This window comes from Hyperolius riggenbachi, chromosome 9 (genome assembly GCF_040937935.1).
Source record: "Hyperolius riggenbachi isolate aHypRig1 chromosome 9, aHypRig1.pri, whole genome shotgun sequence".
In the NCBI taxonomy this organism is placed as follows: Eukaryota; Metazoa; Chordata; class Amphibia; order Anura; family Hyperoliidae; genus Hyperolius; species Hyperolius riggenbachi.
Genome location: NC_090654.1, coordinates 14,672,891 through 14,700,034, shown reverse-complemented (window position 1 = coordinate 14,700,034; position 27,144 = coordinate 14,672,891). Strand labels below are relative to the sequence as shown.

Sequence of the window (27,144 nt, the reverse complement as noted above, 5' to 3'; positions counted from 1 at the left end):
ATGCAGGATTGCTCTCTCACTGACCTCACCCTAAAAGTATCGTTCCTGACAGCGATTTCCTCAGCAAGAAGAGTGTCGGAACTGCAGGCGCTTGGCTGTGACCCGCCATATATCCATTTTTTCCCGGATCGTGTAACTCTCAAACCAATAGAGCAGTTTATACCCAAGGTGGCCACTCAATTCCATTTCAGTCAAGAGTGGAATTTGCCTTCTTTCTCAGATAATATACTAGAGAGCCCAGACTCATTGAACATTCCGGAGTTAATAAGAATATACATTGAACGTACAGAGGAAATTCGTACAACCAGGAGACTGTTTGTAATCCCAGCAGGATACAAAAGGGGTCAGCCGGCAACCACGAGAACCATAGCCTCATGGCTAGTAAGAACGATTAAGACAGCATATAGGGCAATGAATGTAACTCCACCTGAGGAAGTTACAGTCCATTCTACGCGGTCCATTGCCTCTTCATGGGCTGCGCTAGTGAAGGTATCCCCGGACATTATCTGCAGGGCCGCAAACTGGTCATCCGAGAATACCTTTATGTCTCACTATAAAATTCATCCTGGTGGATTATCCACGGTAGAATTTGGCAGAGGTGGATTATCTGCTGTTAAGAATTCTGTAATTACATGATTCATTATTTTTAGGATGTGAATACTGGATATATTTCATTAACATCCTTTCATTTGTGTTACTGAATAAAGTATCCTTTGGTTGAACGCAGCTTTGTTCCCTCCCATTTGTTAAAATAAGCTACCGAGATCCCCGTAGTAGGGCTGCCATGGAAATGGAAAGGAAAGCGGAAAATTGTATACTTACCTACGGTAATTTTCCTTTCCTTTCGAGGTCCATGGCAGCCTACGGAGATCCCACCCTACTAGGCCTAGTCATTTTTTGGACTACTAAAAAGAAAGCACCTGAGAAGGGGAGGGCTAAACATTTATACACACAGGTCCTGTAGGGGTTAGGGGGCGGGACTAACCCCGTAGTAGGGCTGCCATGGACCTCGAAAGGAAAGGAAAATTACCGTAGGTAAGTATACAATTTTCCGCTATTTAGGCATGGGGCCCACTACAGCATTTGCAGCTGCACTTTGGAATTGCCGCCAATCACCGGAGATCCCAAAAAATGGTATGCCGATAAAAGTGGATAGAGGGTAATGCACAGGAGCAATTGTAATTTGGCCAAATCGTAATCCTGCGGCATAATTGGAGCGATTATGCTTCAATGCAAAAGATAGGAGCACTGTAAAATGGCTTTTGAATTGCTTCTCAATAGAGATTTTGCAGCAACTTTGTGGGCCATTTTCATATGTAAATTAAGTTTCAACCGAGATCCATTTCCGCCAGTTTCGAGCACGTAGCCCCTCCCCTTAGCACAAGAAGTCATCGGCACGTCTGTATTTGAGGATTGAGACTCACTTATGACCTCATGTGTTGGGGGTGGAGCCAGGCACCAGAAACAAAATCGTTTTATGATTGATCTGGGCAAATATACAATGATTGGTTGCGTTTTCGTAAACGATCATTTAGGCAATCCCAAGAACTGCCTCGGGAGTCTATGGTGGTCTGAACGATCAGCAAACGGTCATGACGGTCATTCAATACGAATGACGTCTGTGGGTGGTTGCATGTCGTTAAACTTCGCTTTGTATATTTTTGTTAAACGATGTTGTGGGATAACGTGACGAAAACGATTGTTCTTCGTGGAAACGAGGCTTTTGTGATCCTTCAAACGATAAAGTGTGCAGAATCGATTTAAGCCTGGAACCCACTACCAATCGCTAGCGTTTTTAAGTAGCGTTCTGTAAGCGATTTCATGACCATTTTCTGGTGATTTTTGGCAGCGATTTTAAAAAGTGTAAGCTTTTTGGCAACAATTGTAGGGCCCATTCACACTAGAAGCGCTTTTCTGAGCGTTTTGCGATTGATTAGCGTTTTTTTAAATCGCTCCCATTCACTTTTATTAATATTGCGTTAATTATCATTGAAAAATCTTTGCGATTTCGCGATGGCCTACGTGAAAAATCGCATCAAATTTTCCGCGATTTTTACCGCGATTTTAATGAAAGTGAATGGGGGCGATTTTTAAGAAATGCTAATAAATCGCAAAATGCTCAGAAAAGCGCTTCTAGTGTGAATGGGCCCTAGCAAGTAGCGATTTTAATTCTGATTGGTTCTTTCAAATTATTGTAATTTTTTTTTACAGTTTGCAGTCATTTAAAATCGCACACAAATCGCTATGTGTAACGATTCATGAGCGATTTGCCAGCAACTATATACTTTACATTGAAGCGCAAACGCTCCCAAAATGCTGCCTGTCCTGCGATTGCGATTTTTTTTACATTGGCAGAGTGTTTAGGGAAATCGCTAGCGATTTACAGCGCTCCTCAAACGCTCAAAAAAGCGCTCCAGTGGGTTCCAGGCGTCATACTGATTGGATCAGACATAGGTGGGGTTACAGGTACATCCAATTCCATCTGTGAGATCAAATGGGCATGACAAATTTGTTCACGTGAACCTTTCCTGACTTGTCCAATCCAACCCTTCAATCAATATTGTAGGCAGAAACGAGTGATTGGATCTGACATGTATGGTCCACAAATGTCCATCCAATTCAATCTGGAAGGTCAAACAGGCGAGACAAAAATATTCCTGTGTGTCTATCCTGGTGTGTCCAATTTGACTCTTCAATCGATAAAGTGAGCAGAATGAAAAGTAAATTGGATTGGACATGTGTGGGGCCACCCGATTCTGTCTGGGAGATCTAACAAGTGTGACATCTGTACCCTTTGCCTACCCATCTAGACTAGGGATGAGCAATGAGATGCAAATATTTCCAAGTTCATGCAGATTTATGTAACTATAATGCAAATATATGCAGCTTGAAAATGGACCAATCAATTTAAACCTGGGTGGGACCTGATTGGTCCATTTTCAAGCTGAATATATTTGTATAAAAAATTTGCATACATTTGCATAAACTCAGGGATATTTGCATCTCATTAATCATCCGTAATCCTGACACCTATATTCAAACCCTTCCACCAATAATGTGTGAATAGATTGAGGGCCCGTTTCCACTATCGCGAATCCGCATGCGTTGTCCGCATGCGGATTCGCACAGCCAATACAAGTGGATGGCCCTGTTTCCACTTGTCAGTTTTCAATTGCGTTTTTCTGTGCAGGATTTTTCTGCACGGTAGAGCTCGCAGAATTCGCCTGCGTGTGGAATGCAGGCGAATCGCAGGCAATGTATTTAATAGGGCAAACGCATGCGTTTTTTGCATGCGTTTTTTGCCGCGATTTCACGTGCGATTTCGCATAGGCACCCATGTTAATTCACACAGGCAGTGACATGGTTAAAATCGCATATCCCCTGCCTATGCGAAATCGCATGCGAAATCGCGGCAAAAAACGCATGCGGAATCGCATCCGCATGCGATTTTGTCAGCGGTGGAATCCAGGTGATTCCGCACCGCAATAGTGGAAACGGGCCCTGAAAGTGATTGGATGATGTGTGGGGCAACAGATGTCCATCCAATTTGATCTGGGCTTTCGAATGAGCTGGACTACAATAATCATGCACGCTGGTCCTGCAGCTGCTATATTTCACTAGTCTACTTCTAAGCTGCCTATATTTGCATAATATTAGCATAACATTTGCATCATCTCTGAATTATTTGCATCTCACTGACCACCCCTGCTCTGGAGCTGCGGGGTTAAGTGGTCCGAGCTGTGTGAGCTGCTGTGATTGGCCGGCAGCTGCCTGTGCCCCAAGTGAGGCTAGTTAGTGTAATGACTTGCTGGTGGATGAAGCTATGTAATATATAGGAGTCACTTCACTAGGGCTGAGCGCTGATACTCTGTGAGATGGCTTTGTTTGGTATTATTGGTAAGTCATTACATGAATTAATCTGATGCCTTTCCATTAGGCCCCATTCACACTAAAGCACTTTTCAGGCGATTTCAGCATCGCTGGAAATCGATAGCGTTTTGAAAAGCGCTTGGTCAATGTTAAGTATATGTGGCTGTTCTCATTTAAAGTGGACCCAAATCAAACATTTTTTAATTAAAAATATTTAGTTGCAGCACTCTGGCACATACAAAGATAAATAAACACTCTTTCATACCTATGATCATTTCAGTGCATGCTTTTCACCCTTCTCTTTTCATAGCTAGGGTTATACTGGGGGCAGCCGTTAGCAATTCCTCCATTGCCAGACACATCTACTCCACCAGTTTGCCGGAAAAATTCCGGCAATTTGAAAGGAAGGGAGGGGTTCCTCCAATAAATGTAAAATATTTTATATTTGTCATCATGCAGCTGAAAAATGCTGCTATTTATTATTATAATTTAGAAAATAGATTTTATTTCTAAAATCTTGTATTTTTAATTTGGGTCCACTTTAAGTGCTTTTCAGTGATTAGCTCAAACGTTTAACCTGCACCATTTCTCAGTGTTTTTGAGTGATTAGCGCTTCAATGTTAAAGATAGGAGCGCTTCAAAATTGCCCCAGAAGCGCTGGGCTGTTTACAATCAGCATTTTTCCAGCGCTTTTACTCTTTTTTTTTTTTTTTTTAAATATTGCAGATTACCCATAAAACACTGCAGTTTACCAATAAAACACCGGTTTCCTGTGTAGTGGCCATTTCCTGTATGGGAGAGCGACACACGTGCAGTAAAATTGCTAAAAGCAAAATGTTGGAAAAAGCAGAAAAACACTACCCCATACAGTTAAAAAATATGCTCAAAATACTATTGAGGAAAACTACAGAAAAACCGCTCAGCGTTTGCGTTTAGTGATTTGTAGTGTGAGCATAGCCTAAGTGCTAGAAGTTTCCCTGCAATTATGGGCTCTATTCATAAAAGGCTTTGCGTAAAAAAAAAGTTACTTATGCAGGCTTTCTGCTGTAAAACATATGAAAACAGGTTCCCAAGAGGTAAAAAACACAACCTGGGTATTCCGGAAAGCCTTTTATGTTCAGCTCTTGCTGCTGCCTGGGAGATCTGCCTCCATTAGTTTTGCTGTTATCACTCTCCTATCACCTTTTTTTTTAAACAGATGGCATTCTCCGTTCCAATACTGCCTGTTCTAATCTTTTTGATTTGACATTTACTGACATGTGTTGATGATCACCGCACAAGGTGGTAATTTACCTCACTGCTCAGTAATTTGAGCTTTTCATGCAGTAACAGCTTTTATTAATTGACATTTTGCAAAGTGCTCGGTAAAGTCAGCTGTTTTCAGTATTACCGCATGTGGGAATGCTTTATGAATGATAGCCATTACATAAATTGATCTGATGCCTTTCTATTAGTGCTAGACGTTTTCCTGCAATTTATATGTATAGCTTTGTGTGTAATGGACATTAGCTACAATTCACTGGGACATATTCGGTAAAAAATTAAAGGGTTGGTAAAATACTGAATTTGGTGTTTTAAAGTGACCCTTAAAGAGAATCTGTATTGTTAAAATCGCACAAAAGTAAACATACCAGTGCGCTAGGGGACATCTCCTATTCCCCTCTGTCACAATTTCACCGCTCCCCGCCGCATTAAAAGTAGTCAAAAACAGTTTTTAAAAGTTTGTTTATAAACAAACAAAATGGCCACCAAAACAGGAAGTAGGTTGATGTACAGTATGTCCACACATAGAAAATACATCCATACACAAGCAGGCTGTATAGAGCCTTCCTTTTGAATCTCAAGAGATCATTTGTGTTTCTTTCCCCCTGCAGCTATCTTCCACTGAAGTGTCAGGCTGTTTCTTCCTGCAGAGTGCAGACAGCTCTACCCGTCTGTAATTCCTCAGTATGTAAAAGCCCGGCAGCCAGCTCAGAGGATGATTTATCCAGCTTGTAACAGATAAGAGAGCAGAGAGAAGCTACCCTAATTTAAATGACACACAGGCAGTGTGCAGAGAGGGGCCTGGAGGGGGGAGATGCCTCACAGAACCACAACACTGAAGAACTTGGCAGCCTTCCAGACACGGTGACAAGTCCGAAAGGGGAAAGATAAGCTGATTTATTACAGAGATGGTGATAGTAGAAAGTGCTGCAGTAAGCAAGAGCACATTAGGATAGGTTTTGGAACTTGTAGAATGGTAGAAAACAGGATGACATTTTTGTTACGGAGTCTCTTTAAGCCTGCAATAAAAATAGTTTTACTAACTTTGGGCTTCTACCAGCCCCCTGCAGCTGTACTGTGCCCTCAGTCACTTGTGGATCCTCCTGTCTCCTGCCACCAGGGTCGGACTGGGACACTGGGGGCCCACCAAAGAAATTTCAACCTGGGCCCCACGCATCCCATGATTGCGGTGAAAAAAGGACGTGATCATGCACCAGAAGGTGGGCGTGGTCATGATGTATTATGGACAGGGCCAAATGTACATGATCTTAGCAGCATTGTAATTCAGAGACACTGCTGCCCAGCAAAAATTTGCATAGAGTCCCCTCCTTCAATATAAAGCAATGTCCTAGTTACCATACATATGACATTGATTAGACTGTGAGCTACTCTGTGGACTGTCAATGACATGACTATGTACTCTGTACAGTGCTGCAGAAGATGTCAGTGCTATATAAATATATAACAATAATAATAATATGGTAGGACAGCTACGCCACTGCTCTCAGCATGAGTGATTACAGCACTGAGAATTTTTGTGCTGCAGGCAGCGACTAGAGCTCTGTCAGACGAGGAGGGCCCACCAGAGACCTGGAGGTGGGTCCCACCGAGGGAAAACTGTACTACTGTGGCCCAGTCCGACCTTGCCTGCCACCAGCTAGTTTCGTTTTGGTGACAGGCCCGGCCACATGTCCTCTTCTACGCGTTCCCGTCTGCAATAGTGTCCTGCGACTAGATTCTTGTCGGACCAAAATTTGGATTTTGTTGTTGGATGTGATATGAAGCACAGATTGGTTTGTTTAATGGTGTAATGAATGATGTATTACGATATTTCACTTCAGATCAGAATTATCTGATCTCTTAAATGAATTTTGTTTCACCAGAAATAGGATCGTTAGTGGCCACCTTTTATGCTCTGTTCCCACTTGTGCCTGATCACCTGGGGCCAGTAGGGAAGGATGGTATAGTGTCTGCGCCGTTGTTCCACTGGGTGGAGGGAGCTAATTTTGCCTGTAATGGAAACAGCCCATTGAAATACATTGCTTATGCGGATTTGCCATGATGAAAATGTTAAGGTGCCAATTTAATAGTTTTTCAAGCTGGAAGGAGGAAGTGCGCATAGTGAGGCTTGCAACGTGTCCAATAGGATGTGTGCAAGTTGTTTGGGGTGCTGGCAGGATGGTGGAATTATGGGTAAATAACCCCTTATTATCCAGCCGCACAACTGCGGCAATTACGGCTCATTTTAATTAAGAATTTGAGTCCTTACAGACTAGTGATTAGTCGTGAGCCCAGCCCTGCCCATAGGTGCCTAACCCTAACTTCCTCCAGTAGGGGCAGACTTTGCTGCAGATAGGTAGGGAAAGCATTAGCTAGGCCTGTGTTCTTGTTCCTTACTTGCTGTGAAAGCATCCCAAACAGCCCTTTTGAGGGCCAATACATTAGTCTCCTGTTTTTTTTGTGACACTCCCCAGCCCACTGACACCCAGAGCTGTGCATAATGTGATTCCTGCCCTTTAGGGATTAAAAACAGACTTGGCGTCAACTCCGTAACTTTTGGTGGGACTTTTGGCATGGTTCCCTCTCTACCATGCCCCTGTCCAGGTGTTAGACTCCTTGAAACAACTTTTTCCTCACTTTTGTGACCGGAAAGTCTTTGTAGGTTTTCAAATTTGCCTGCCCATTGAAGTCTATGGCGGTTCGCCAGATTTGCGCGTTTGCAAACATTTGTGGAAGTTCCTGTTCGCGAATGTAAAATTAGGTTCATGACATCTCTAGCTGTAGGTGCCTAGCCCTCACCTAATGCCTAACTCCACCTTCCCCACCCCAAATCTCTACCCTTCCATAGATCCCCAACCCCAATTTCCCCACCTAATGTCTAACCGTTTCCTTATGTGCCTAACCCTAACCCCCACCCTGTAGGTTCCTAACCCCTTCTTTCCACCCCACACACTAATGCCCCCACCCCACACACGGTGAGTGCCTTAAGTTATCTTTGTAACCCTGGACGGTACACGTGATGGTACAGAGTTGGCTGCTGCACATGGATGGTACATATGATACAGGGGGCTGCACATTGAATTGGAGGAGTGCTGGGACAGCCGCTTAGCATTGGAGAAAGTATAAATCTAGCTGTGTCCACCCATTGGCTGATCATTTTCCCCTCCCCCCTCCCGCAGGTTCTATGTTTCAGGCGCAGAACAATGCCTCCAGCTATGATGTTACAAAGGAAAACTTTCCCGGAAGGGTTCAGCGAGGAAAGCTCAGCAAATCTGACATCGGCTCACCCAGCAACTTCAAGTAAGTCCCCTTCTCCAAAGCAACCTGCAGTGCTGAGTAAAGAATTCCCCTGACGTGATCATTAAAGTGGATTCGAGATAAACTTTTACTCATTGCATAATTGTTCCTTTCATATAGTTTATAGGGCATTCCTCAAGCCAAATACATTTTTTTTTTTTAATACGCTAATTCCCTATAAACTAAACAAGCCTAACCCACATATCCTTTTGTGCCTTGGCACTGTAGCAAGGGATTATGGGAGCTCAGTCTGTGGAGGAGGAGGTTACTAGCCATTGATTTCAGAGGGGAGGAGGAGGGGACTGAATTTACACACAGGCAAGCTGATAGCATCTCCAGCCCTTAGCCTGTGACAATTTGACAAACAGAACATGGCTGCTCTCATTGTATCACAGGAATAAATAATCATAAACTTTTGAAGCTGTTTGCAGCTAGATATGCTGTGTAAACTTTAGATAAGATATATAGACAAGTTACTTGTTATAGATAGCTTTTCATCTCGGATCCGCTTTAAAGGGAACCAGAGACGAAGCACCCTTGTGTATTTTACCATATATATCAGTAAGAACATTAGAGAAAACACTTACCATGCTCTCTGTTTCATCCTCACTGCTAAAAGTGTCTGTTACCAGCTGTGATAAGAATCCAGGACTGAGCATTCAGTCTGGCTTTGCAGGGAATAATTATAGCTCAGTCATTATAGCAGAGCCACAAGGGGGCAGGCTTGGGCTTGAAAAGACACCAGAGAAGACAGACTCGGCTATAATCTTTCCATAGCAAAGCTAGACTGAGTGCTCAGTCAGGGATTCTTATCAGAGGTGATAAGTCAATTATACAGAGAACAATGAAACAAAGAGCAGATTAGGTGTTTACTGTCATGTTCCCACTGATTTATAAGGTAAAATACAAGAGGGTGCTTCATCTCTGGTTCTCTTTAAAACCTCTCATGCCGGAGAGGAAGCCGCGGCATGCAAATCAAATCAGAGCAGATAGCGGACAATCAATTTCCCAGCAATGGGTGTATTAACACAGCTGCCAAGCAAGACTGCTGGCCTGGCGCCCGCCTGATGCTTTTCTGGCCACAGCTTCCTCTTCCTATAACCATAAATTCTCAAAGTCCTCTGTAAGAATCCTGTTTATTGCTTCACGTGGACCTGAACTCTTGCACAGGACAGAAGGAAAAAAAGAGAAATGCGCCCTGTATGTATTTAGAATTTAGCCTAATTCCCCCTCATCTGTGACTAATCACAAGTTGTAATTTAATCTCTCCCATGTGTCAGCCGACTGCTACGACAGATAAACTCAATTGAAAGCACGGGATGTTAACCTTATGCTTCCTTCCATAAAAGCAGGAAGTAGAAACACTGCAGATTTATTGCAGGAATTGTATAAGCTGTAACAAAGGTTTTTCTTTAAAGGTTATGCTGTTGCTTATCTTTCAGAGCAGAGAGGTTCTGAGTTCAGGTCCACTTTACCACTTCACCCCAAAGGTGTTTTTAGCCTAAAGGACAAGGACGATTTTCCCCTTTCAGTGCTCATCCCTTTCATTTGCCAAAAGCTTAATCGCTACTTATCACAATGAAATGATCTATATCTTTTTTTCACCAATTGGGATTTTTGGGGTTGAAACTTGTTTTCAGTAATTACTTTTTCTATGCATTTTAAAGGGGAAAAACAAGGAAAAAAATTAGACAATACGCTATTTCTCAAATTTCATCCCCTACAGCTTTAATATAAACACTGTTACTGTACATAAAATCCCCACATTTTATCTGCCTATTCTGGTTATCACAAGATTTAATTATGTCCCTAGTGCAAAGTATGGGGACAATATAGTATTTGGAAATAAAGGTGTATATTTTTCTTTGATTTTTTTTTTTTCCACGTGCACGGGAATGCACGCACGGGAGCAGGCACGTGCACATGTGCACACACACACGCGCACAGCAGCACTGTCTGACTTATGAAAACATCTTGTAGCCATTAGGACTCTCTAGCAGGACGTTTTTATGTCAGCGTGTCATTAAGTGGTTAAATAATTCTCACTTGGTTGCAGCAGAGGGTTGGAAGTACATGATCAATGTGTTTTTTTTTTTTTTTTTCGTTTTTTTTTGTGTGCCTATTTGGCTTCTTGACCATTGACATGGCAATATAGGTTGACTGCACCAGGGCCCTCCAACTGTTACGGCTCATACACATGTGCAAGCTTTCTAGCCACTTATTGTCCAAACTTGGTCTGTTGAACGATAGTTGGGTGTGTGTATGCGTGACAGACTAGACCAGCGAATAAGTTGGTTTACTGAATCTAACAGGCGGATCAACTGACACGACTCTTTGGTTGATATCATGCAGGTTGGCCACGTGTATACAAGTCATTTGAATGACTTGTACTTGTTTTGAATGCAGCCATACCATGCAGTCCGTCATTGGCTTATGTACACAGTATGCAAATGGTTTGGTCGTTCAGTTGGTTGGAGCATGGAAAATGTGTACGAGTCTTTAGGGTTTTTTTTTTTTTTTTTTTTTGGTGGTGGTGTAGTGATTCTTTGACTTGCAGTGGTAGTCATTAGTAAACTGTTCCCCTCCCCCCTTCTCATGGGATTCTTTCACTGTCACCTCCCCTGCTTACACCTGACACTGGGGCTGCCCCCTCCCCTGCTTAGGCTTCTGACACTGCGGCTTCCCCCTCCCCTGCTTAAGCTTCTGACACTGTGAATGCCTTCTCCCCTGCTTGGGCTTCTGACACTGGGGCTGTCCCCCTCCCCTGCTTGGGCTTCTGACGCTGTGCCTGTCCCCCTCCCCTGCTTGGGCTTCTGACGCTGGGGCGGTCCCCCTCCCCTGCTTGGGCTTCTGACGCTGGGGCGGTCCCCCTCCCCTGCTTGGGCTTCTGACGCTGGGGCGGTCCCCCTCCCCTGCTTGGGCTTCTGACGCTGGGGCGGTCCCCCTCCCCTGCTTGGGCTTCTGACGCTGGGGCGCTCCCCCTCCCCTGCTTGGGCTTCTGACGCTGGGGCGCTCCCCCTCCCCTGCTTGGGCTTCTGACGCTGGGGCGCTCCCCCTCCCCTGCTTGGGCTTCTGACGCTGGGGCGCTCCCCCTCCCCTGCTTGGGCTTCTGACGCTGGGGCGCTCCCCCTCCCCTGCTTGGGCTTCTGACGCTGGGGCGCTCCCCCTCCCCTGCTTGGGCTTCTGACGCTGGGGCGCTCCCCCTCCCCTGCTTGGGCTTCTGACGCTGGGGCGCTCCCCCTCCCCTGCGTGGGCTTCTGACGCTGGGGCGGTGTCCCCTCCCCTGCGTAGGCTTCTGACGCTGGGGCGGTGTCCCCTCCCCTGCGTAGGCTTCTGACGCTGGGGCGGTGTCCCCTCCCCTGCGTAGGCTTCTGACGCTGGGGCTGTGTCCTCTCCCCTGCGTAGGCTTCTGACACTACGGTTGTCTCTGCAGGCTTTGGTGCTACATAGCCATTGCTACATGGAGTGCTTGAGCCAACTGGAGGGCGGCACCCCTTTGCACTGCTCACCAAGCGTTCCCGCCTGGCTTTCCTTTTTGTTCAGCAGAGAGCCAATCTTTACATGCTGACTTCTACATCCTAAGTAATTATATTTATTTTTCTTTCCTCAGACATATTACTCATGTTGGATTTGATGGCACGCCTCGTCCAGATGTAAGTCCTCTTTAATATATTTGGAGCAGGCAAACCTTGTTTGAACAGTAAATAGGCTTTTTGTCATAAAAGATTTAACTCTTCTGACCTAAATCCTGTCCAAAATGCAAAACTTAAATATTTGTCTCCCTATTATGCTCTGGAATTGCCCCCTCGTCCTGGAGGCAGCAGAGATCAGCCCACGCTGCAGCTGGTTTACGATCAGTACAGGCACAGTAACCGCTTGTACTGTATACACTGGAGGTGGCAGAGATCAGCTATGGCAAAAATTATGCTGTTCCATTATCCCCACCATCAGTTATTTAATATGGACCGCATACATTTCTCCATAGAGCTTGTTAAAATAAAAAGAAAGGTCCTTACACCAATTCTTCTACTCGTCTGATCTGCGTCAGCAAATGAGCTGTTCCTTAGATATGGGCTGGGCTGTTCCCTGCTAACTGCTAGCTGGTCTCTTCTCTCTGACTCAGCTGATTTATAATGCAGCTCACACACTCCAGAGCCATGCTGTTGATCCACACATGTAACTGTTAATAAACAGGCTGCTAATAACCTACTTTAATTGCGTTATAACTACATGTGAGAAGCAATAGCTCTGGAGTGTGTGAGCCGCGTTATAAATTAGCTGTGGAAGAAAAAGACAGAAGGCTGCTAGCGGTTAGCCGGGAACAGCTAGCTGGTCATGCCAGGAACAGCTGATTTATTGAGGCAGATCAGCTGTGCATAAGAAAAGAATTGGTGTTAGGAGCTATTTTTTTTTTTTAAAACACGAGTTCTATGGAGAAATTTATGCTGCCCCTATTAAAGTGGACCCAAACCAACATTTTTAATTCTTAATATTTAGTTGCACCACTCTGACACATACAAAGATAAACACTCCTTCAAGCTTATGTGCATTTGAGTGCCTGCTTTTCACCCTTCTCTTTCCATAACTGGGGTTATACAGGTGGCAGCCATTACTTCTGAGCTTAGTAGGAGGTTTTAGATCATGTGTGTTTGTCATCAGCTACCCTCCCTCGCAGGGGCGTCGTCTATGTGAAATCTCACACAAGCTGAGATCACCTCCCCTGTGACATCATCAGTAGCAGCCTGTGTTTTTTTTTTTTTTATATCCTCCACCAGTCTGCTGGATTCTGTCCCGGCAATATGAAAGGAAGGGAGGGGTTCCTCCAATAAATGTAAAATATTTTCTATTTGTCATCATGCAGCTGAAAAAAAGGTTGCTGTTAGAAGTTATTTCTGAAATCTTGTATTTTTAATTTGGGTCCACTTTAAATAACTGATGGTGGGGGATAATGGAAAAGCATCATTTTCACCATAGCGCCCCCTTTAAAACACTAGTTTTAGTTGAAGTTGGGTCTTATAATCTTTGAAAGTTGTAGAACATAAAGTATCAGTAATTGTTGACTCTGTTGTGCAGCGGGGATCTGACACTCACCTGAACAGACTGCTGAACACGGCGGGGGTCTCTGAGCCGCATCTTATGGAGAAGGGGTTCTCCCCTAAGTTCCCGAGCACCGCGGAGAAGGAGAGGATAATGGAGGCGGTACAGAAGATGGCCCGCAGGAAGAGTACGTCCAGTCTCATTGTCCTTCTACTGAAAATGACCATTTATTTCAATGTTGCTTTATTGTACCGGTTAGTCCTAATCCAAAATAGAAAGTTCCTGGAAGGTTTTACAGCTAAACATCTAAGCTTGTATTGTCTCAAGTGCATGAGTTTGACAGTTATAGCTTCTTAAACTATTGACTTATGCATTCACTGCCCTAAAGCCTCATAAACATGCTAGATAGTTCTCAGGTGAGGCGGCCAGTCAGTTGGGACCCCTCTACCAAGAATGTCCAGTGTGTACAGCAGATCACGCACCGAACTCTGTCCGATCCCAGCATGCAACAGCCCTTGCATGTGTGCAGGGCCAGATTTAGGCCAAGGCCAGCTAGGCCATGGCCTAGGGCACCACAGGAGCAAGGGCTTCAGATCAGCAGGCTAAATTGGTGTAACATTTTCAAGCTTGCAAATGCTGCAATGCAGGGAGATCAGGAGAGCACCTGACCGCGGTACTCTACTGCTAGCCGCCTGTGTAGCAGCCACCTTGCTCTTTGTGCACATTTGCGCTGTGGCTGGCGGCTATGGACATGGGCAGTGTTGGAGATGAAAAGAAAGAAGCTTATGCACTGGAGACGAGCTAATGGCTGCTGCGGTGTGAAAGTGACCTGGCTACCTATACTAAAAGGGGGGGGGGGGGGGGGGAGGGATTAAGGGAGTCATCTGGCTACCTATACTGGAGGGAAAGGGGGGAGGTCATTGGGCTACCTATACTAGAGGGAAAGGGGGAGGGGTCATCTGGCTACCTATACTGGGATGGGGGTTATCAGGCTACCTATACTTGAGGGAAGGGGGAGGAGTCATCTGGCTACCTGTACTGGAGGGAAGGGGGAGGGGACACCCCTCAAGCTTCCTATACTGGAGGGTGGGGTCATCTCGCTACCATCTCGCTATACTGAAAGGGGGCGGCTGGTGACAGTGGCCTTGGGCGGTAAAGGTTGTGTGTATGAGGCTTTAGAACATTAATGTCAAACTCTGACCAACAAAACCATCAAATTTGGCCCCCAAGTGGTTTCCCAACTTTGCATTATATTTGGCCCAATGTAGACCACCAGGGAAGCTATATTGAGGGTGATGCCCCAAATCACAAGGAAAGCCATACGGGGAGGGGGAAATCTCTCTACACCAAGGAACCCTTTAGGGGAGGGGCACTAGACACCAGTGTACTGTGTAATGCTAGGTACACACCATGCAATTTTGTTATCTGCCAGATAATTTCCAACATGTTGGAAACTAGCTAACCATCTATCTGCCGAGCAATTAGGCATTGTTCTACTCAGCAGGAGATAACCAGAAGACAATGCACCAGAGATAATGACCAGTCTCTACCAGTACTTTATAGGGAGGGATCTAAAACTGGTCGATTCTGCTGCTTGATTCTCCCGTTCGATCGATTCTCCACTCGATTCTCTTATCTTCCACTCATTTTTCTTATATTTTTCCATTCACTTCCATCAAGAATCGAGCGGCAAAACGATCAGACATGTCGGAAATGATCTATTGAGCCATCTAAATGGCTCCAAAGCAAACTGTGTAATCCTAGCAGAGGGCGCTCTAGCAGCAGAGGGCGCTCTAGCAGCAGAGGGCGCTCTAGCAGCAGAGGGCGCTCTAGCAGCAGAGGGCGCTCTAGCAGCAGAGGGCGCTCTAGCAGCAGAGGGCGCTCTAGCAGCAGAGGGCGCTCTAGCAGCAGAGGGCGCTCTAGCAGCTCTAGCACTGGGCGCTCTAGCACTGGGCGCTCTAGCACTGGGCGCTCTAGCACTGGGCGCTCTAGCACTGGGCGCTCTAGCACTGGGCGCTCTAGCACTGGGCGCTCTAGCACTGGGCGCTCTAGCAGCTCTAGCAGTGGGCGCTCTAGCAGCTCTAGCAGTGGGCGCTCTAGCAGCTCTAGCAGTGGGCGCTCTAGCAGCTCTAGCAGTGGGCGCTCTAGCAGTGGGCGCTCTAGCAGTGGGCGCTCTAGCAGTGGGCGCTCTAGCAGTAGGTGCTCTAGCAGCTCTAGCAGTGGGCGCTCTAGCAGTGGGCGCTCTAGCAGTGGGCGCTCTAGCAGTGGGTGCTCTAGCAGCTCTAGCAGTGGGCGCTCTAGCAGTGGGCGCTCTAGCTCTAGCAGCTCTAGCGCTAGGCGCTCTAGCAGCTCTAGCGCTAGGCGCTCTAGCAGCTCTAGCGCTAGGCGCTCTAGCAGCTCTAGCGCTAGGCGCTCTAGCAGCTCTAGCGCTAGGCGCTCTAGCAGCTCTAGCGCTAGGCGCTCTAGCAGCTCTAGCGCTAGGCGCTCTAGCAGCTCTAGCGCTAGGCGCTCTAGCAGTAGGCGCTCTAGCAGTAGGCGCTCTAGCAGTAGGCGCTCTAGCAGCTCTAGCACTAGGCGCTCTAGCAGCTCTAGCAGTAGGCGCTCTAGCAGTAGGCGCTCTAGCAGTAGGCGCTCTAGCAGTAGGCGCTCTAGCACTAGGCGCTCTAGCAGCTCTAGCACTAGGCGCTCTAGCACTAGGCGCTCTAGCACTAGGCGCTCTAGCAGCTCTAGCACTAGGCGCTCTAGCAGCTCTAGCTGTAGGCGCTCTAGCAGTAGGCGCTCTAGCAGCTCTAGCAGTAGGCGCTCTAGCAGTAGGCGCTCTAGCAGCTCTAGCAGTAGGCGCTCTAGCAGTAGGCGCTCTAGCAGTAGGCGCTCTAGCAGTAGGCGCTCTAGCACTAGGCGCTCTAGCACTAGGCGCTCTAGCAGCTCTAGCACTAGGCGCTCTAGCACTAGGCGCTCTAGCAGCTCTAGCACTAGGCGCTCTAGCACTAGGCGCTCTAGCAGCTCTAGCACTAGGCGCTCTAGCAGTAGGCGCTCTAGCACTAGGCGCTCTAGCAGCTCTAGCACTAGGCGCTCTAGCACTAGGCGCTCTAGCACTAGGCGCTCTAGCAGTAGGCGCTCTAGCAGTAGGCGCTCTAGCAGTAGGCGCTCTAGCACTAGGCGCTCTAGCAGTAGGCGCTCTAGCGCTAGGCGCTCTAGCAGCTCTAGCGCTAGGCGCTCTAGCAGCTCTAGCGCTAGGCGCTCTAGCAGCTCTAGCGCTAGGCGCTCTAGCAGCTCTAGCACTAGGCGCTCTAGCAGCTCTAGCACTAGGCGCTCTAGCAGCTCTAGCACTAGGCGCTCTAGCAGCTCTAGCACTAGGCGCTCTAGCAGCTCTAGCACTAGGCGCTCTAGCAGTAGGCGCTCTAGCACTAGGCGCTCTAGCAGCTCTAGCACTAGGCGCTTTAGCAGCTCTAGCACTAGGCGCTTTAGCAGCTCTAGCACTAGGCGCTCTAGCAGCTCTAGCACTAGGCGCTCTAGCAGCTCTAGCACTAGGCGCTCTAGCAGCTCTAGCACTAGGCGCTCTAGCAGCTCTAGCACTAGGCGCTCTAGCACTAGGCGCTCTAGCAGTAGGCGCTCTAGCACTAGGCGCTCTAGCAGCTCAAGCACTAGGCGCTCTAGCACTAGGCGCTCTAGCACTAGGCGCTCTAGCAGCTCTAGCACTAGGCGCTCTAGCACTAGGCACTCTAGCAGCTCTAGCACTAGGCGCTCTAGCAGCTCTAGCACTAGGCGCTCTAGCAGCTCTAGCACTAGGCGCTCTAGCAGCTCTAGCACTAGGCGCTCTAGCAGCTCTAGCACTAGGCGCTCTAGCAGCTCTAGCACTAGGCGCTCTAGCAGCTCTAGCACTAGGCGCTCTAGCAGCTCTAGCACTAGGCGCTCTAGCAGCTCTAGCACTAGGCGCTCTAGCAGCTCTAGCACTAGGCGCTCTAGCAGTAGGCGCTCTAGCAGTAGGCGCTCTAGCACTAGGCGCTCTAGCACTAGGCGCTCTAGCACTAGGCGCTCTAGCACTAGGCGCTCTAGCAGCTCTAGCTGTAGGCGCTCTAGCACTAGGCGCTCTAGCACTAGGCGCTCTAGCACTAGGCGCTCTAGCAGCTCTAGCAGTAGGCGCTCTAGCAGTAGGCGCTCTAGCACTAGGCGCTCTAGCACTAGGCGCTCTAGCACTAGGCGCTCTAGCAGCTCTAGCACTAGGCGCTCTAGCAGCTCTAGCACTAGGCGCTCTAGCAGTAGGCGCTCTAGCAGTAGGCGCTCTAGCAGCTCTAGCACTAGGCGCTCTAGCAGCTCTAGCACTAGGCGCTCTAGCAGTAGGCGCTCTAGCACTAGGCGCTCTAGCAGCTCTAGCACTAGGCGCTCTAGCACTAGGCGCTCTAGCAGTAGGCGCTCTAGCAGTAGGCGCTCTAGCAGTAGGCGCTCTAGCACTAGGCGCTCTAGCAGCTCTAGCAGTAGGCGCTCTAGCACTAGGCGCTCTAGCAGCTCTAGCAGTAGGCGCTCTAGCAGTAGGCGCTCTAGCAGTAGGCGCTCTAGCAGTAGGCGCTCTAGCGCTAGGCGCTCTAGCGCTAGGCGCTCTAGCAGCTCTAGCGCTAGGCGCTCTAGCAGCTCTAGCGCTAGGCGCTCTAGCGCTAGGCGCTCTAGCAGCTCTAGCGCTAGGCGCTCTAGCAGCTCTAGCGCTAGGCGCTCTAGCAGCTCTAGCGCTAGGCGCTCTAGCAGCTCTAGCGCTAGGCGCTCTAGCAGCTCTAGCGCTAGGCGCTCTAGCAGCTCTAGCGCTAGGCGCTCTAGCAGCTCTAGCGCTAGGCGCTCTAGCAGCTCTAGCGCTAGGCGCTCTAGCAGCTCTAGCGCTAGGCGCTCTAGCGCTAGGCGCTCTAGCACTAGGCGCTCTAGCGCTAGGCGCTCTAGCAGTAGGCGCTCTAGCAGCTCTAGCAGTAGGCGCTCTAGCAGCTCTAGCACTAGGCGCTCTAGCAGCTCTAGCGCTAGGCGCTCTAGCAGCTCTAGCGCTAGGCGCTCTAGCAGCTCTAGCGCTAGGCGCTCTAGCAGCTCTAGCGCTAGGCGCTCTAGCAGCTCTAGCGCTAGGCGCTCTAGCAGCTCTAGCGCTAGGCGCTCTAGCAGCTCTAGCGCTAGGCGCTCTAGCAGCTCTAGCGCTAGGCGCTCTAGCAGCTCTAGCGCTAGGCGCTCTAGCAGCTCTAGCGCTAGGCGCTCTAGCAGCTCTAGCGCTAGGCGCTCTAGCGCTAGGCGCTCTAGCGCTAGGCGCTCTAGCGCTAGGCGCTCTAGCAGTAGGCGCTCTAGCAGCTCTAGCAGTAGGCGCTCTAGCAGCTCTAGCACTAGGCGCTCTAGCAGCTCTAGCACTAGGCGCTCTAGCAGCTCTAGCACTAGGCGCTCTAGCAGCTCTAGCACTAGGCGCTCTAGCAGCTCTAGCACTAGGCGCTCTAGCAGCTCTAGCACTAGGCGCTCTAGCAGCTCTAGCACTAGGCATTAGGGAGGTAGGGAAACTAATAGACATTAGATAACTTTGTAGGAGAGGGATGGGGCAACAAGACACAGGGAACCAGTGGCGTAGCTAAGGAGCTGTGGGCCCTGATGCAAGTTTTACAATGGGGGGCCCCCAAGCACTCTATACATAACAATTGATACGGCGCACCAAAACCTGACCAAAACCTGACAAGGACAACCACAGTGTCAGGTGCAAGAAGGGGATGGGGAACAGTTTTAACTGGTTCAGCCCTACAGTGTCAAACCTCATGCGTCCGAGCACCGTTCACCTCCCATTCATTCGCCAATAACATTACTAATCACAATGAATTTATTTATATCTCGTTTTTTCCGCCACCAATTAGGCTTTCTTCAGGTGGTACATTTTGCTAAGAATTACTTTTTTTGTAAATGCATTTTAACAGGAATATTAAGAAATGAAGAAAAAATTTCAGTTTTTGGCCATTATAGTTTGAAATTAATATACGCTACTGTAATTATAACCCATGTATTTTATTTGCCCATTTGTCCCAGTTATTTATGGCACCGATATTTTATTTAGAAATGTGCATTTTTTTCAATTTGCGTCCATCACTGTTTACAAGCTCATACTGCGCTGCTGTGTCACCGGTTGCTGGCAGGGCCGGGCCGAGGCAGAGGCTGCAGAGGCTCCAGCCTCAGGGCGCAGTGTAGGAGGGGGCGCACAATTCATTCAGCTGTCATTCCCAATTGTGTTTGAAGCACAAAGAAATAAGATAAGGACATACATAGCAGTGACTGCAAGACAGATAACTAGATATTAGGGTGTTGGGGAGGTTGGGGACCCCGTGGCCCTCTTAGTCTAATAGCAATCAGTATGTGACGGCTGGGGTGGGAGGGATGGAGGGGCGCACTTTGCTGTCTCAGCCTTGGGTGCTGAAGGACCTTGTCCCGGCTCTGGTTGCTGGCCACCTCTTCCTTCTCTTTAACTTCCACTAGGACTTATTTTCGGGGTAGGGCTTATATTTCAAGCATTGTCAAAATTCCAGCTAGTGCTTATTTTCAGGGTAGGTTTTAAAATAATATAATCTCTTGACATGCATATTTAAAAAATTCAGACCCTTGGGTGACTATTTGTTTTTTGTTTTTTTTTTAATTGTAATTTTTTGTTTTATAAAAAAAAAGTATTTGGGTAATTTTTGGTATGAGGGAAATTTTAAATGTAAAATGTAATAAAAAATAAATAAAAAAAATGTATGTGAGATGGCCACAGTCAAAGTCCTGGATGCGAACAATCTCGCATCCAGGAACTACAAAGAGGACGATAATTTTTTTTTGGGGGGGGGGGGGGGGGGCAGAAAGATGGCGGTCTCTGATTAGAGATCGTCTGTTTTTCTGCGAGGGAGTTAGATCGGTGAATGGGAACTATATTCCCATTCACTAATTGGTGGGGCTAGCGGCAGGAGGGCAAGACAGCAGAGCCTATCTGGTTGAACTTACTCGTCCAGATAGGCTGAACTGGTTAAAGATTACCACAGTATCTATAGAAGTGATTACCGGCACAGGACCAACACTGAGCTAAAACTGCAGTTGAGGTAGGGCCCTTCGGGCCCGGATGCGGTTGCAACCTCTATTGCTACGCCCCTGCAGGGAACTTTATAAGGGGAGGCCACTAGACACCAGGGAACTGTATAAGGAGCAAGGAGGCTCTCTCAACACCTGGGAACTGTGTATGGGAGGGCCACTAGACACCAGGATAATGTATAGGGGATAAAGGGGGCCACTAGACACCAGGGAACTGTATAGAGGGGATAGGGGGCTGCTAGACAACAAGGAGCATTATCTAGTGACCACCTTCATCCCTTATAAAGTTGGCCCAAGGCTTTCAGAGCAGGTCATTTTGGCTCACGCTCTTCCCTGAGCTGCGCCTGACCTGTGCGCCACGCTAGACTTAATGTCATCATGTCGTCTAAAGCCGCCCAGCAGGATTTCATGTCATTCAGGTGCCTGATTTACTTCTCCTCCCTCTGATTTGCTACAACGGGGGGGGGGGGGGGGGGATAGAATGTAATGCCACTTGGTAATTTAGCTGCAGCTGGGTGAGCCCTCGTTTAACTGGGCGACAGGATATGTACTGCGCAACTCTGGCCGAGTGTTCCATTTCCTCCCACTTTGAATTTGACACCTTGCTTTAGGATTTCTGCCAGGTTTTTTTTTTTTTTTTGCTCCTGACTGTAAAGTGTCATTTACAGCTCTGAATTCTAAGCCCTTACAGTGAGAAGAGGCACAGTCTAGTTCTAGGTAGGACATAGACTGTATTTCCAAACGTTCCTCATGTCTGTGGACACCCATGGTTCATGGTGCCACGTCAGACACTGCGCCATTTATGCCACATCCCAGAAACGACACTGACATCCCAGCACTGCCACATGGCCTGCTGTAGCCACTAGAGGGTGCTGGTGAGATGCGAATCATGCTGAGTTTATTTCATGGTACCTTTTATGTACTTTTGGTCTTTGGAAATAGGTCAATCCATGATGCCTTTTGGTTCATTTCCAAGCTACACAACATTTACATAAACTTGAAATTATTGGCATCCCACAGACCATCCCTACCCCAGTGTAAGGGCTGGGACCCACTAGGGCGTTTTTGGCAGCTTTTTGGGATTGCTGGCGATTCCCAAAAAGCCCTTTGCCAATGTAATGTAATTCTAAATGGGGCTGAGCCCACTAGTGTGGCAATTAGGGGCAATCGCAGGACATGCAGCTTTTTGAGTGTTTGTATAATAATGCTTTGAATTGCGATTTTTGCAGTGATTTGGGGGCTAGCGATTGTACATTTAAATGTTTATATTTACCAGATAAAGTAAAAGCAGACCGAGGCGCCAAAAGGATAAAATTTGTTAAAATGTTGAGGAGGTGGTGATGGTGGACTTGCCACCAAGTAGACCTACTGTTTTGAATGGTCAACAAAAAAAATTTCATTTACTGTATATTCCTGTGTATAAGACTACTTTTTAACCCTTGAAAATCTTCTGAAAAGTTGGGGGTCGTCTTATACGCCGGGTGTCATTGATGCCGGGTGATACGCCCTATCCTGTTACTGCCTCTCAGATCTCCCTGCTGAGGGAATGCAATCTATTCTTCCATACCGCTCTGATAAACAGGTAGACAAGGAGAGCTGACCAGTCTACTTAAGGAGAGTGGACCAATGCAACAAGTCAATTGACTATATACTGTTATATACTGGGTAACACATACAGTACAGCACCAGTATCTGTTCATACACAGCACCAGTACATGATTTTTTTATTTTTTTTTAATTTGGTGTGCGTTGGAAGAGGGATAGTCTTATACGGCGAGTATATCCCAAACTCTATATTTTAACTGGAAAAGTTGGGGGGTCGTCTTATACGCCGGAATATACGGTACATACTCCAAACTGCAGTGTAACATGTTTTGCAGGTATAGTCCAGCTTCATCAGGCAATAGAGGATATAACTATTGCAGGTCTAGTTCAAAGCCAAGCTTTGAACCAGACCTGCAGTAGTTATTTGTACATATTACACTATAGTGGACTAGTGGATAGTTTTTTTTCTTTTTCTTCTGTATGTTTACCGGATGTCTGGTTTCTATCTGTAGCCCTTCCCTCTAGCAGGAGGTCACAGGTGCTTCTCTGGCTTCCACCTGTAGCCCCGCCCCCTAGCGGAAGAGGTCACAGGTGCTTCTCTGGTCCTTGTGAAGTACCTATGACCTCATCCTTTAGGGGGCTGGGCTACGGACAGAAGCCAAACATCGGGATACCTGGTAAGTGTAATAAAATTTATTGGAAAAAAGCTAATTGGAAGTGATGTACAGTTTTTACAGCACTTATAATCGCCGGGAAACACGAGTGGAATCGCCCTAGGAATTGCTGCACACAGCGCTGCATGATTTTAAAGCACTGCAAAGGTCTTTGTGGAAGGGTGTTTATTTGCATCCCGTTGACAATCCTTGACCATTGTCCAGAGTAGTTGTAGAGTAATAGCATTGTGCAGTCTGACTCCTTTCTCCCTTCTTCTTCCAGCAACTGTGGAAAAGCCCAGCGCACGAAGCCGACTTCGCTCCTTGTCATCATCTAGTCTTATCCCGTCCAAAAGACTAAACGGACCCGTGGAACCATCTCCACAGATGGTGAAGGCTTCAGCAACGATACCAGAAGTCTCCCCTTTCAACCGACTACCACCTCTGAGGAAACTTCCTCCTCCGCCCCACCATACACCTCCACATTTCCTGCATTTACCATCCAGACCCCCACCACCTGTACCCCCTTATTTGGGAGAGTTGGCACAAAACTTCACCCCAGGAAATAACTCTGCTCTTCGCACTAGAATGTCCAAGAATGTGCCGGCCTTCGCTTCTCCTCCAAAATCTATTCCTAGAAGAAACACCAAAGGTGTCCTCAAACTAGCCACGCCCGCTGAAGAGGACTGCTTTCTGACGCCTCCTTCTGTTCTGAATATCCCCCCTGGATCTGGATCTTTTCCCTTTCCCTGGTTAATAGAAGATTCTCCTTATCTATCTTCTCTACCAAGTAATGAAACATCTGGTCTTAAATATGGAGGTGTCCCGAAGGTACCACCAAATACTCCATGTGTTGAAAGCTTCAATGCTGATGAAACTCTTACCCCTTATTTATTAGACACTCCAAATCCAGAACCTGAATATGGGACTTTACTCCTAAATGAAGAACCTGAATATGGGACTGTAAATCTAAATGCAGAACTGGATTATGGGACTGTACTCCTAAATGAAGAACCTGAATATGGGACTGTAAATCTAAATGCAGAACCTGATTATGGGACTGTACCCCTAAATGCAGAACCTGAATATGGGACTGTAAATCTAAATGCAGAACCTGATTATGGGACTGTACCCCTAAATGCAGAACCTGAATATGAAACTATACCTCTAAATGCAGAACCTAAATATGGAGCTTTATCCCTAAGTATAGAACCTGAATACAGAGCTTTACCTGTAAACCTAGAACCGAACTATTGGACCGTTCCTCCCGCACCTCCTCTTCCATTTAGACTGCAGTCCTCTAGTGGTAAACTGGATCCACTATCCTCCAATAAACACCTCCTATCTACCAGTTCGCAGCCTCCATTGGATATTCGATTCAGGACTATCTTCAGCTCCGATCGACAAGATGTGATGGTGCCCAGTAAAGCTTGCAATCCACAGAATGAATCCACAAGGCTCTTGGATCAGATCAGACAAGGAGTGCAACTGAAATCTGTAAGACCATCCCTTTCTGAGCAAGGCCATACACCATACGATCTTTCTTTCAAGCTTTTTACTTTGTTTCTTGATTGTATTTGAAAACTCAAACAAATCCACCAAATACTATTATATTTGTTTTCCTAAAAATGTTTCCTTTTTCCACCATGTTGATGTTAGATGGATCATAAGATTGAGAAAAAAATTTAATTTGACATTTTCTATTGGAGATTTTTTTTTTCTCAAGTTTTTGAGAATTGGGAAAAATCAATGTTTTGGTTGACTTGAGTATGGTCACCTTTGGTATTGCATAACTGTTTTTTTTTTTTTTTTTGGGGGGGGAAGGGTTATACCAGTTATGCAAGGAGGGGAAGCGATTACAGGGGGAGGGGTTGGAATGTGAAGTGGTGGGCAGAGGCAGTGACCTTTGCCTGCCCCAGGCCTCAAATGTGTAAAAATTCTATCCTGAAGTATTCTTAAAGGACAACTGTAAGGAGAGGTATATGGAGGCTGCCATATTTCCTAACTACTAGTAGACGCTCCACGCCAATGGGCAAGGACCGCCTAACTCCAATTGGCGTCAGGTCCTGGAGCCGGCTAATGCAGGAGACTGCGCGCGGAGCTCCGCCCCGCCCTTCAGTCTCCGAGTGGCGATCGTTGCTCGGGCGGGAGACTGTTAGATGTCGTACCCGTCCTCTATTTACATGTACAGCGCTGCGATCAGCAGCAGCGCTGTTAGGGGGACACTACAGAGCGATCGGCCCTGATAGGCAGAAGCCTATGACAGCTGATCGCCAGGATTGGCCAGCTGGAGGGAGGGATTTAAAAAAAAAATATATGCAAAATGTTATAAAAATAACAAATATTTATTTAAAATAAACACTGGGGGGTGATTAGACCCCACCAACAGGAAGCTCTGTTGGTGGGGAGAAGAGGGGGGGGGGGGGGTTCGGGGGGAGAGAATCACTTGTGTGCTGTGTTGTGCGGTCCTGCAGCGAGGCCTTAAAGCTGCAGTGGCCAATTAGGAGAAAATTGACCTGGTCTTTAGTGGGGGTTTAATACTGCGGTCCTCAAGGGGTTAAACAATACTAGTTACTTGGCTATCCTGCTGATCCTTTGCCTGTAATACTTTTAGCCACAGACCCTGAACAAGCATGCAGCAGGTCAGATGTTTCTGACATTGTCAGATCTGTCAAGATTAGCTGCATGCTTGTTTCTGGTGTGATTCAGACACTACTGCAGCCAAATAGACTGGCAGGACTGCCAGGCAACTGGTATTGTTCAGCAGGAAATAAATATGGCAGCCTCCATATACCTTTCACTTCAGTTGTCCTTTAGGATCATCCCTGCTTGCGAGTGAGTTTCCACAAAGGCAACCACTATGTGCTGGTAGGGATGTTGGACTTTTTTGAATTTTGTTTTAAAAGGAGTTGCACTCCAAAAGTACAAGACTCCGGAGTGACTTGAGGGAGTTAGTTGGACCTCAGTTTATATATAGGGTTGCCATCTTATCCCTTTAAATACTGACACATCTAAGTTATACAGGTTCTGGGGCTATTCAAACCTAATCAGTTCCTAAACTGCATCTAACTAGCCACAAGGCATGTATAATTCATATGTGCCGGTATTTAAAGCTGATGAGGTGGCAACCCTGATTATATAAGCATTGAGTATAACTGCTTCCCTTTAGAGATGAATTGGTAGATGTGAGCCCCAAACGAGGTGTTAAAGCCATTCACACTTTCAGGCAGACCTGAGGAAGTGGTAACTGCACCACGAAACATGTCTGTACTGCTAATGGTTTGTGGCTCTCACTGCTAGATCTGAAGGAAAGACCTTTTTGGAATTTTTTTTTTTTTGGGGTGACTTTTACTCGTTCTTGCGGTTTAATATGGATTGTTGCCACCTCTCCTTTCTTATTTGTTGCAGATTGGCCAGACTGTTAAAGTGGGATCTCCAGAGTGCTGCCATATTGTGCGGGCGTTACGGGATGTCATTCAGAAGAGACACAAGGCTATCCACGCCTCAGGTACATCTTCTGCTGGACCCAGGCAATCTGACTTACAGCAATTATTTAACACTTTAACTGCTGACTTTGGTTTTTTTTAGATGTGTGGCAGCACCACCAGCCCAGCCTAATGCAGAGCAGTACAGGGAGCACTTTATTTACCTGACTCAGCAGGTTTGACTCTTCTCTTCCACCACCAGGTGGCGCTGTAACGCCAACCTCCTTCAGGTCTAGATCACTAGGGATGGTCAGATGCAAATTTCGAGTTGATGCAGGATTATGCAAATTTATTTAGCTTGAAAATGGACCAATTGAGTTTTACCGAAACAGGATTTGATTGGTTCATGTTCAAGCTACATAATTTGCATAATGCTGCATAAATGTGAGATTTGCATCTCATTGACCTCCCTACAGATCACATGTCCTATCATGTGATCAGGACCTGGAGGAAGAGGTTGGTGTTACAGCGCTGCCTAGAGGTGGAAGAGTAGACGATCCTGGATCAGAATAAGGTAAATTCACCGCTCGGCGGTTACTGTGTGGGAGGCCTATTCCGTATGGGAAACAAAGAATATCCTCTAAGGCAGGCATGGGCAAACTCGGCCCTCCAGCTGTTGCGGAACTACAAGTCCCACAATGCATTTGCCTTTATGAGCCATGACTGTGGCTGTCAGACTCCTGCAATGCATTGTGGAACTTGTAGTTCCTTAACAGCTGGAGGGCCAAGTTTGCCCATGCCTGCTCTAAGGTGTGCCACCCACAACAGCCACATAGACTTTATACCAGTACAAAGATATGTATATCAAAAATATTAAACAAAGAATTTATATGCAAAAATACAAAAAGTATTGAAGACAGCACTTGTGCAAAAATGTTCCTAAAAGGTATCCTTCAGGAAACTTTTTCCATAGCAGATTGGCGACGTACAGCAGA

General features: G+C 46.9%; 1 protein-coding gene across 1 annotated transcript; it reads left to right on the top strand.

Moving 5' to 3' along the window:
* Nucleotides 1-26,702, top strand: LOC137533393 (uncharacterized). The gene is made up of 7 exons (XM_068254796.1): nt 1-283; nt 8,313-8,433; nt 12,041-12,083; nt 13,504-13,654; nt 23,008-24,221; nt 26,133-26,232; nt 26,626-26,702. The coding sequence occupies exons 1-7, from the start codon at nt 1-3 to the stop codon at nt 26,700-26,702; spliced, it is 1,989 nt and encodes a 662-aa protein (XP_068110897.1).
* Nucleotides 26,703-27,144: the final 442 nt, after the last annotated feature.

What these genes read in the sequence shown, in the direction of transcription:
- LOC137533393 (XM_068254796.1), top strand. Translation starts at nt 1, where the DNA reads ATGCAGGATTGCTCTCTCACTGACCTCACCCTAAAAGTATCGTTCCTG. An exon ending in GGCTCACCCAGCAACTTCAA is followed by an intron (nt 8,434 to 12,040) that starts GTAAGTCCCCTT and finishes TTCTTTCCTCAG; the next exon opens with ACATATTACTCATGTTGGAT. An exon ending in CAAGGCTATCCACGCCTCAG is followed by an intron (nt 26,233 to 26,625) that starts GTACATCTTCTG and finishes ACCTCCCTACAG; the next exon opens with ATCACATGTCCTATCATGTG.